This window comes from Pongo pygmaeus, chromosome 10 (assembly GCF_028885625.2).
Source record: "Pongo pygmaeus isolate AG05252 chromosome 10, NHGRI_mPonPyg2-v2.0_pri, whole genome shotgun sequence".
Taxonomy (NCBI): Eukaryota; Metazoa; Chordata; class Mammalia; order Primates; family Hominidae; genus Pongo; species Pongo pygmaeus.
In genome coordinates this window covers 124,106,451-124,118,753 of record NC_072383.2, presented here as the reverse complement: position 1 = coordinate 124,118,753, position 12,303 = coordinate 124,106,451, and the positions used below count along the sequence as shown (strand labels likewise).

The window sequence follows — 12,303 nt, the reverse complement described above, 5'->3', positions numbered from 1 at the left end:
GTCAAATTGCTCCCAGGCGCTAGGCTTGGTAGCTTCCTTATCTCATTTACTCTTCACAGCCCAAAAGACTGGTGCTATTACTACTCTCACTGTACAGGAGAGGAAGGCAAGGCTCAGAGAGGTGGAGTGACATGTGCAAGGTCTCATAGCCAGTAAGGAGGGGAGTTGAGATTTGACCCCAAGCCTCACTGATTCTAATCACTCAGAAAACTTGCCTCTCGAGAGCTTTCTAGGCATACCAGATTCTTTGATCATACTGCCCTACCCACACACCCTCTCCTATTTTCCTTTAATTGATCCAAAACCTGCCCATTCTCCACAGTCTCCTCCTCTAGGAGGCCTGCCCTGATTTACCCTCGTGGACTGCACTAATGACCTTAACCTGACGTCACTTCCTACCCACAGCACTTCCTCAGGTACTTACACCATACCTTGCATTGCTAGTTAATGCTCCAGGTCAAGAATGTCTGTTTCCTCAAAGCCTTCCAGACCCCCTGAGCACACAGACCACCTTCCTTCATTTCAGCACCAGGCAGCAAAAGTCTAACGATGTCTAATGTGATGTCTAATTGCTACCAGTTCACCTCTTCATATTGTTGACTAAAGAAAAAAATTAAGTTTTTAAGGAATTAAAATTAGTTTCATTTACAGTCTTATTGTAGACCATCGTCTAGGAGCAGTCTCTTGGAGAGGTTGTTTCAGACTATTTTGAAACAGTGTTTTACTTTATAACTTATATATAGATTGTAGAGGTTCAGTGTGTGTAAAATTACATCAAGGTTTGGGGTGTAAGAGTAAATCAGGTTATAGATTATTAAAGTTTATCTGGTTATAGATTGCAGAAGTAAAATCCCTTTGTCAGACATTATCTTACATGTAGGAAAAGACGAGAACTAGGATTATTTATCTGTTAAAAAATGTAGTGACTCAGGCAAGAGATGTGGGAGCCATGTGTTCTATTTTGTTTTGTTTTGTTTTCTTTTGTTTTGTTTTGTTTTGAGACGGAGTCTTGCTCTGTCACCAGGCTGGTGTACAGTGGCACGATCTCAGCTCACTGCAACCTCCGCCTCCTGGGTTCAAGTGATTCTCCTGCCTCAGCCTCCCAAGTAGCTGGGACTACAGGCACGTGCCACCATGCCCAGCTAATTTTTGTATCTTTAGTAGAGACGGGGTTTCACCATGTTGGCCAAGATAGTCTCAATCTCTTGACCTCAGGATCCGCCTGCCTTGGCCTCCCAAAGTGCTGGGATTACAGGCGTGAACTACTGCGCCTGGCCTTGTTTTGTTTTTAAAGTATTTTTCCCAAAAGTTGTAAGTCATCACAGAGTCGGGAGTTTCGTGAACTTCTGCTGGCAAGTAGAAATGACCAAACATGGCTTTTTACATTTGTTATTTTTCTTACAAGTTTTCTCTTTTGTTCATAAATCAACTGTCTGGTATTTATAAAATCAGTGTTGATTGTCTTGTGTAGTTAGGGAGGCTATTTTTTTAGGAAGCTCATGGTCTTTAGTTGTAACCATAAGGAATGAGCACTGAGCCCAGAGTGTATATTTGTCTGTTTATCAGAAAATACTATTTGGATCATATCTTTTTTTTTACTAATATGATCTAGGGTTTTTTTGACATCGTCTTTTTTGTAGCCAATATAACATCTTAACAGGATTGTTATAAGAATATTATAGATTACATATAGTGGTACATATTTAACAGTGTTAAAGTATATTATAGATTGGAAAAAATATAACTAATAAAATCGCAATATATATTTGCATAATTTTTATTAATTATATTGGGTGTAGGAATACATCTGGTTAGAGATTACTAAGCACACCTGGTTATAGATTGTAGAAGCATAAACATTCACCTTGTCAGGTACTATCTTATGTGCAGGAAAAGGCAAGAAGTAGGATCATTTATCTATTAAGAAATGCAGTGATTCAAGCAAGAGATGTGGGGGCCACGTGCTCAATCCTGTTTTGTCTTTAAAGCATCCTTCCGGAGAGCTGCACATCATTATGGAGTCAGGAGTTTTGTGAAATTATGCTGGCAAGTAGAAATGAGCAAACATGGCTTTTATGTTTGCTCCTTTGCCTCACAAAATAAATTCAAATAAGAAGTGATCAGGAAGAGCCAAGATTCTTCTACAATATTCACTTCTAAGTCATTCACTTAGAAATTACTGCATTTGAGACAAGAATCATCAATAGATGCCAAAAGTTATGAGCAAAAGGATGATGCAAAACAGATAAATGTGTAATCTCAAAGAATCTTCCCAGGTGTTATTATTACTAACTACAAAGGGGGAAACAGCAACTTTACAGTGGAGAAACGGGGCAGACACCAACTTAACCATCACTGCTGAGAAGACACATCAGGTACCTCCTGATATGGTGCACTGAGGAGGACAGTCCACTTCACTGGTATTCTGGCCAAATAGGTACATCCTCAATCCAATCATGAGAAAACACCAGACAGACCCAAATTGAGGAACTTTCTAAAAAATAACTGGCCAGCAGTCTTTAAAAGTGTTAAAGTCATAGAAAAAAAATATAAAACGAAGTGTAAAAAACTGAATGAAGGAGACAAGCAAGATGTAACAACCCTGTGCTGTGAGGTTCCTGGAGCAGAAAAAGGATACCAGTGGGACAGCTGGCAATTTTTAAGAATGTCTGTTAAATGACAATATACCAACATTAACATCCTAGTTTTGATATTTGTATTGTGGTTACATAATATACTAGCATTAAGGAAAACGGAATTTTTAGACTTTTCCATAAGTCTAAAAGGATTCCAAAGTAAAAAGCTAAAAAATTTTAAAAGAAGTAAAACAAAATGAAAATGTCTTACATACTGTGGTTTCCTTAGCATGGGTTTTAATTGTGTGTGTTTCTATTTATTTGTGTGTTTGCTGTCTCCCCACATAGAGAGTGTGAACTTGATTAGGGATGGGAGCATGGGTGCTTGATTTCAAAAGAAAGAAGGAAATTAGAAGGGCAAACCAAAGATATGCCACATACAATAGGCAACCACAAAACACTTGTACAATCAAAGACCACTACATAGTGCTGGCAGCCTCCAGGGCACTGGAAGAATGCACCCAACAGATTTCTGCCTCCAACCCAGGGATGGGGGAGACTGAGGCTAACCAGCAGGTAATGCCTGGGGTGCAACTAAGGCTGCATTGTCTTCTCATGGATAAGAAAGTCAACATCAGCCAGGTTTCCCAGGGAGTGACATGGGTCCTGGGTCTGCAGACGGTTCTGATGCACAGGTGTGGCCTTAAATAACATCAAGTCCTGGAGGGAGACAAACATCCCCATCAAGGTCTCCTTTAAGCCTCTGATGACTCCCAGTGGTGACTCAGTGTGGCCCTGGCCTCTCCATAGCACATGCGCTTCTTCTTCCACAGAGACCAGGCCACAGGTCCCTGGCCTTCGGCAGGTGATGGTGCCTACTTAGAAATTAATGGCATTGTTTTTTGTTGTTGCTATTTTATGTTAATTTATTTTTATAATACCCTTTCATGTTAACAAGTAATATTAGTTTCCATTTATGGTACCAGATATTAGGTTTCCTTTTTAAATGTATTCATATGAGTTTTAAAAAGTGATTTGAAGACAAAGAGTAAATAAAAACTGCACAGAAGGCACAGGTACATGATTTAACTTATGAAGGTGGCACATGGTGGTATCTGATATGACCAGAAAAACTCAAAGACAGCGTACGAATTACTCAAGTTTAGGATACACTGGCATAGCCCACCGTTTGATTAGAGGTGACGAATCAGTAATCACATTACAGGTAGGAGGAAACTTTTGCCAGAATTGCATCCCCTATGTGTCCTAACTTTCAATATTTATGAAATTGTTACTTATTTACATCATGAATTCATACAATCTTGACCATTCATTCATTCATTGCCATTGTTCCCTTTATCTGGGAACAATGCCTCACAATACCTAGGATACATTCATTCATTCAACAAGTATTTATTGAGCACTTACTATGTGGTAGACAATGTTCTAGATCCTTAAGATACATCAAAAATACGGGAGACAAAGGTCCCTGCCCTTATGGAGATGACTTGCTAGCAGGAAAAGCAGACAATAAACAATGATATCTCATGTCGTTAACACAAATAAAGTAGGTCAAAAAATCAGGACAGGGCAAGGGGCCCAGCGGGGCAGGGGGTGCAGGATTAAGTAGGAAGCTGAGGGTGAGTTATTGAAGCCGGTGCAGAGGCCCTGGGTGGGAGCATGCCTAAAGACCAAAAAGCGGGTGGGCCAGCACGGCTGTTGCTGAGTGGGGAGAGGAAAAGTCATGGGAGATAACAGGTCCAGACCATGCAGGGCCTTGTAGGCAACATGGCGACCTGAGCCTTAACTCCAGAACAGACTACAGGGGCAAAAATGGAGGCAGGGAGACCTCAAAGGGGCTCCTGTGGATGTCCAGCCAGGAGGGGATGCTGGCTTAGACCTGGGTCATAGCAGTGGAGGTAGATAGAGTCTATATATTTCAGAGGAAGAACTCCAGAATTTACTGATGACTCAGCTGTGGAGTGTCAGAGAATGGGGAGAATCAATCGTGGTTACTGGGTGTTTGGCCTGAACACCCAGGAGGAAGGTGGGTTCCAAGTTAAAGGAAGAGTCTGACCTGACCACAAAGTTGACACTTCATAAATAGTCACTTAAAGCATAAACTGTCCCCACTTACAGATTGGGAAAATGTGGCACAGAGAAGTTAAGTAACTTTCCCAAAGTCACACAGCTGGTTATGTGGCAGAGTCAGAATTCAAACCCAGACACTCTGGCTTCAGAGTTCACATTCTTAACCACTGGGCTCCACTGTCGAAGGGGCGGAAAGGTCAGCCCAGGAGGCTCTCTGTGTGAGCTGAGAAAACCCTATTTTAATAAGTCAGAGATAAAGCTTCCCAGGACCTCGCTCAGCCCCAGAGATATTATATTTGGAGGGGGCAGAATTTCATATTTCAAACTTTCCTGGAAGGGTAGCAAAGACGTACCCCAACTCCAGCCTAGCACTTCCCTGCCATCAGCCCCCAGCCCCCTCCAAACCCCACTTTATGACCCTTTGCTGAAAGGTTTTTTCACAGCACGGGTGAGATGTACATGCTAATGCTGCACAGAATCTATCTTGGTATTAGAGAATCACCGATTTAATTCTTGTTCAAACGGGCCCCTCTACAATGTGCAGTCTGAAATAGCAGCATGGCACGTGGAATGGTACACATCTGTTTCTTTTCCATGTGTCTCCAGCTCTGAAATTAGATCTCAGCAAATTTTGTGCACATTCACGCTTTGATCTGGGTCCTCATCTAAGCCAGAATGAAATGTGTCACATTTCATTCATAAGAGACATGATTAAAACAGACAATCAGTTACGCTGGGAAATAACACATTTCCTTAGGCCTAAGACAAGTATCTTATTTCGAGAGACTGAATATACAAATGGACCATGGCCAGACAACATATAACAATACAACTCTGACCTTGGAAGTCAAACCACAACCTCTGCAGCAATCAGCCTAGAATAGTCAGAGCCTGGTCAATGACTCCCAGCTCTTCTCTTTTCTGCCTCTGCTTCCAACTCCGGGCCAACCAGAGAAAGCCAAATGTGCTCCCAAGCCCATCACATAAAATGTCTGCTTCTAGCTATCCTGCCTCCAGCTCCTCCAAGCCAAAACCCTCCAATCCAAGCACACCTGAAGCTTTCTCATTCCTCTGCCTGCCTCTGAGTCTCTGCCAATGCAAGTGCTGGTGGCCAACCCCCGCTGACACGGTAAGCTCTGAGTAAATATTCCTCTGTTTGTTCTCATTTGGGTGGTCTTCATTTATTTCCACAACCTCAATGCATTTTTCTCTGGCCATCAAATAAAGCTTAATAAGTAATCTAAATGCTGACCCAGAGAGCTTTAATAGTGAATAAAGATCAGTCCCCAACCAGACAAGCAGAAGAGCCCAGAAGAGTGTTTTAAAGTGGGGGCTCTCAACTCACACATGCAGCCCTGCACCCCAATTCCACCATTTCCCCAATGCATGACCTCAGACAGGTAACCGCTCACCTCTCAGAGTCGCAGTTTCCATATCCATAACATGGACGTGACTAGTACTTACCTTGTATGCTGGCTGTGATAACACAGTGAGGGAATGTACAGAAAGGGTAAATGCAGAACCTGGGACAAGTACACATGATAATTTAAAAGTATGAATTAACAGTATCAATTAATACATATTAATTATAGCATAAAAGACTATTGGTGTGCCCACAGTGTGCCAGGCACTCTTGTAAGTGCTTTACATGAAGTAACTAATTCACTCTATAATGCCAGCAATAATGGAGGGCGGTTTCACTTCCTGTGATGCACCCACTGGTCACTTCTGACTCCCACAAACACGCACAATGAATTGGCAATGCCTGCCTTTATAGATGAAAATCTAAACTCCCTTTTTAGCATTGCATCCTTTTTTATCCCAGTACTGAATCAAGGTTTCAAAATTCAAATACCCTCAGGAGCCACACGGGTGACATATGTGAGTGAAATGGGCCAGGTGTGAGACAAAAGGGAGTGGCGGGGACTGGGGTGAATTAGACAGTTTATGATGCATCTAAAGGGGGTGAACTACAACCAGCTAGTTCTAAGTTGCTAAATCTTCAAAATTTTCAAAGAAAATGGTATATAAAATCTCCCAATTGTTAGAAGTTGGTAACTCTCTTAAATATTTTAAAGAATGCCAGGTGGGCTAAATAAGGCACACCTCTATGGGCTGAATTTGGCTACTGCCACCAGTTTTACAAACTGTTGAGTACATGTTTTTCCTTTAAGTAAGTATCAAGGCCCCACAACTAAAGTTTAAACAAAGATTTGGGAATTTGAGAACATCCTTTGGCTGAACTTCCTCCTCTGGTCCTCTCCCTCTCCTGTCGCTTTAACTCCAAAGCCAAGAATCTAAAATCTTAGTGGGTTCCCTAAAGGAAGAGGCTGCTGGAGGGCTGCAGACTCACAATCCAAATTCCAAAGGCCCCAAGGATGCTATTTCCAGGAGGCTGACAGTTCATTGCTTGATTTTTCAAGGCCAAGTCAGAATTAAAGTGCATTTCGGCTCTAAAATTAACTTCTTGGGGAAAAAAGAAAAATACCTGAGGGGTTTCTACTTACCAAGAAGATAATACTCTAAGGCTTTCTACAGTCTGGATGTTGAGTCCTCTTCTAGTCTCATCCCTAAATGAATCTCCTATTCCCTAAATTAACCCTTAGCTCTGGCCTGACTGGGCCACACACAGCTGGGGGTGTGGCTGGTGCCCCTCCTTGTCTGTTAGAGGCAGTGAGCTGTGGGGGATGAAGGGCACAAGCTCTAGGGTCAGATCACAGGGGTTCACACCAACCACTCCCTACCTGTGTGACCCTGGACACGCTACTTAACTTCTCTGTGCCTCAAAAAAATGGGAATAATAATAGTACTTGCCTTTTTCAGTTATCTGTTGACAGAGTTTAATCAGTTAAGTCATGTAATGGACTTACCACATGGGCTGAACCATTCTAAGACTCAATGAATGTCAGCTAATGCTGTGTATGCCACTGCCTGGCCTGAAATGCCTTTCCCAGCCAGACTCCAAGGCTTTGCTGACCACCAGACCATCTGCCCTCCTTTTCCTTTAACTTCCCATCCAAAATATTATTTCTATATCAGAAGTAGCAAATAGGTTTAGTCTTATATGCCAACCCCCCACAGCAGTGATAGGGGCTGCCTGAAGGGGTGGGCTCAATGTCCTCCATGGCAGAGGGAGTGCTGAAGTGCTGCAGTTGATTGGTAATGTCTGCCATGGCAGAGGGAGTGCTGAAGTACTGCAGTTGATTGGTAATGTCTGCCATGGTAGAGGGAGTGCTGAGAGGCAGGGGCAGTGAAGCCATCCCTTGGCCTACAGCAAGCATATGATACTGCCTTATGATACTGCCTTATACTAAAAGAATCTCTGTGGGGTTGGATTTCAGGCTTCTCTAGTTTCTATGACAGCCAAGAACTGGTTTTAGACCACCCCACCCCTTCCAGTGGAGTGACTAGCACAGGGCTCAGTCCACACCAAGTTTTGAATCAGTAACAGCCACAGGCTAAATCAAGAGGCTCCAAGTAGAATCTTGGCTTCTTCCAGGCTACAAAACCTACTTGGGATCTGCCAGAGCCTTGGAATCCTGTTGGTGGGCATCTGAATAAGCACAACTCCAAAAAGGCATGATCAGCCTCAGTCAGGATTGGAAGGAGCACGCTAGACTCACAATGAATTCCCCATTTCTCATTTGCATCTGTAAAGCAAGGTTCACTTATGTTGGAATTTATATGCCCAGTTCCTGAATGCCAGGGAAACAACCATAGGCTAACATTCACTGAGGACTCACAATTTGCTAGGCATTGTTCTAAGAACTTTAATAATTTAATAATTATTTAATCTTTACCACCACCCCAGGAGATAGATTTCATCACTATCCCTATCATATCAATGGGAAAACTAAGGTCCAGAGACATTAAGTGACTAGCCAAAGGGCACACAGCTGGTATATGGTAAAGCCACCACTGTCTCCTGCTGATATCTATTTTTGTGAGCAAAATTAGGAAAAGACAGGCTTGCCCCCCCAGCACACAGAAGTCCCCTACTTTTAGCGATCCTAAAACCAAATCTTGATCATACAGATAGAGGCTGCTGACTCATTTTAACAAAGAATTATTTACTGCAGAGAAAGAAATTGTCTTAGAAAGCTCTTTCATATATTTAGAAGTTGGAATTCATTTACAAGGTTTCCACTGATATGCAGCATTGTAGGATTCTGCCTGACACATCAAACAGGGCAGGGATAGGGCCAGACTATCATGTGAGAGCCTTAAAAGCCTTCCTGAAGAAGAAGCACTTGAACCTCACAGTCTAGAACGCAGAGTTCTAGAACAGTTGTATTTAATCCTGGTTTCACAACAGATTTACTTGGGGGAGGCTTCAGAAAATACAGATGGCAGCAGGATCCTTGTTTTGTTCTGTCAACAGGGGGTGCTAGAGGGAGACTGGCAGGTGGAAGGTGGGAGAAGGAATTTTCTCCTCTTTCCATTGGCTTCCTATTTGCTTCTTGTTCTGATGAGTGGCACCCAGCCTTGCTGCTTCATGACAGCAGCTGCAATTCACTTCCATAATAGCAGATGAATCCAGTTTGCAGTATTTCCAACTACTGAAGAACCAGTTTTATGACTCCTAGCCCTGGTGACACCAGCACAGGCTGTGCCCTCTTCTCAGGGGTTTTAGTTGCTGCTCTACAGGGTCCCTGCTCCAAGCTCCAAGTTTTTGAAACTTTTAACTTCTTTCCTTATTCTCCCAGCTGAAGGGATGATAGCCGCTTTCTACAGCTGCCTCTTCCCTAGTACCTCAGTATTGCCTTCTTGACTTTTCAATTACCTAGTTAACATTTCTTTATATATAGTTTATGGTTCTTTATATTAAATTCTTGCTTTTAATATACTTATGTTGTCTCAGTCTCTTGGCTGGACTTTGTTTCCCCCAATTTTGAACTGTTTCTCTTTCTGCCCCCATATTCCACTCATCCTTCAAGATCTAGCTCAAAATGAAAAATTCTCTGCCCACTGCAACACACACAACTCTCATCTGTGAATTCCTGTAGACTTTAGGGTCTCTACTACTCAAGCTTCAACATGATCATGTATTGCAGGGGTTGGCAAACCATGACCCCTGGGCTAAATTCAACCTTCTGTTTTCATAACTAAAGTTTTATTGGAACCCAGCCATGCCCATTCATTTATGGCTGCTTGCATGGTGCAACAGCAGAGTTGAGACATCACCAGAGAGACCACATGGCCCATGATGTCTTTTTACCATGTGGCCCTTTCCAGAAGTTTTCTGACCCCTGGTCTATTGTCTTGTGTGGGTCTCTATTTCATGTTTTGAATCTCTCACTACACTGGATACTGAGAACTGCAGAACTCTCAGCACATGACAACTCCATCCAAACCCCCGCACTAAAAAACTTGACCAAACTCTAATATGGCTTCTAGCAGCATAAGACTAGCTCCCTAGGATCACTTTTGCACCTCTTATAGTACCTGCTTAAGAAAGCTCAGCATGGCCAGGGAAATTTCCTGTTTGTTCCAGCCAATGCACACCTGATGATAGGCCCCTGACCTCCCTTTCCTACAGCATTTATGAGAAAGGGCTTACAATTGTGAATATCTGTCTCTTGCAACTAAGAAGCATCCTCCCAAGCACCTGAGAGCCATTCTTCTGAAACAGAATCATCAGCAAGGACAATGCCTCTGTCTCGCAGCCTCTGTGGGAAGATAAAATCCTAACTTTGATAACTGCCAGCCAGCAGACGCAGCTGGCCTCATTGCACTCACATTGCCCAACCCTTTGTACTACGTCGCTTCTCTGGCTCTATGGAGACTCCATTCTTCCCCATCCCTCATCCTCCCTTTAAAACACACACATCACCTCTGCACAAATTGTAATGAAGCTCAGCTCTTTTACCTACTGTCCGTAGTTACTGAATAAAATCTGTTTTCACCACTTTAATGACCAGCTGTATTCATTTTTGACAAGTCAGCAAACGATCAACACCCATTTTATTAATTGACAATTCATTGATTACCAAGAGTTGGCTTCTGTTCCATCCCACCTGGCAAAGCCTCTTACCTAAGAGTGAACTGGTCTGCCACAGAGCTACTGGTCAGAGAGACCAAAAAGGTGGCCGTGTCCCCTTCCCGGACTAGATTCAGAGGTACCGAGATGACCACATTCTCGTCCAAGCTCACCAGGGACCACTTCAGATCATCTTGGGTTGGGTAGACCACCACACTCCCAATCCTCTCTCGGGCTGGAAATGCTTGCTGGGGGCTCTCCAGGCCTGAGTGGATATTGTTCTCCCACTTGCCTTCCTCCTCCAGAGGACACTGGCCAGCCTTGTCAGCTGGGTAGAGCGTGAAGAAGAGCTCCATCGCGGTGCCCCCGAGCAGGGCTGGGATCTCCTCCTCTGGCTCCAGGTCCAGGCCTGAGCTGAACCACTCGGGCAGCAGCTCCAGCTCAGCCACACACAGCCCTGGGGCCCCTTGCAGCCGACAGCTGGCCGCCACTTCCCTGGCCTCAGGGAAAGCAAACATCTTGACACAGGGTAGATCTTCCGTAAGGTCGCTGTCATCCCAGCCCATGCCAGTGACATAAAACAAGGTCTGCACTTTGGGTCTGTTGGAATAGATGGAGCTGTCGAGGATGTGGGATTTCAATTTCCAGTTGAAGGGAAATTTGTCCATGTTTCCAAAAGCTGTAGATGTCAACAGGAGCTCCTGGGGGATTATCTTCTCCACTGAAAATGGGCCATAGCTGGCATTGATAATAGGGGGTGTCCTGGCTCGGTAGATGAAGAAAGGCTCCACCCGGGCCTGCAGACTGGAGTTCCTTGTGAGGTCTTGGTTGGCTTCTTTAAGGAAAAAGGACTCCTCTGCATTGGAGATGTGCAAGTTCGTGGGGAGGTAAGCAGGGAGCGAGGAAAACTTCTGCAGGCTATCCACAATCCCTCGACTCTCTGTCACTGCACAAGAAAGGAAAGCAAAAGAATAAAACCGTGTTCTGAGATGTAATGAAATAAATGCAGTGCAGTCTCCACCCATCTCCCCAACAAACCGCCCACTGGCCACTATTTCTCCCCCAGGTCTCATCACAGTGAAAGCCCTGTAATTATATAAAGTATGGTCTTCAGGATCTTCCCAAAAAGACAGTACAGAGTGGGAAGGAACCCCATTTACCACCGATCCAATAGTCCTGGGGCTGAACAGTTATCTCTCTAGAGGGAAAACATTGCTTCTGCTGCTTGTGCAAAATCATAAACTCAAAAGATCATGGTCAACGTTGTTCATCTACCCCACAGACAAAAGGTTGCGTACCTACCAAGTCTACCAATCAGGCATTGCACCATTGTATGTGACATGTTGGTACCTTATTACTTTGATACTTATGCTGCTCTCTATCACTTCTATAAGTGCAATCTACGTGGACATGATGATATCTCTACAATTGTTATTGAAAAGATGGTGAAGCTACCGCTCAACTTGCCTACTTCTAGAAATCTCTCCTTCTGAAATACCAATGAGAATGCACACAGGTTTATCTGTCTACAAGGATGTTCACCACAGTATCATTTAGAATTGCAAACAAACAAACTTAAGAGCGTATGTGCTGAGCCGGATGGCTGGATTTGAATCCTGGCTTTGCCACTTCCTAACTGAGCAACCTTCACCAAGT

The 12,303-nt window shown here is 43.6% G+C and overlaps 1 protein-coding gene across 2 annotated transcripts in view; it reads right to left on the bottom strand.

Annotated features, from left to right (window-relative positions):
- The window catches only part of TMEM132B (transmembrane protein 132B), a 522,146-nt gene that overhangs the window by 309,235 nt on the left and 200,608 nt on the right, over positions 1–12,303 (bottom strand). For both annotated transcript variants that reach the window (XM_054444267.2, XM_054444268.2), the window contains one exon: positions 10,702–11,593. In XM_054444267.2, coding sequence (XP_054300242.1) covers positions 10,702–11,593 — 892 coding nt within the window. The remainder of the gene's footprint in view (positions 1–10,701; positions 11,594–12,303) is intronic.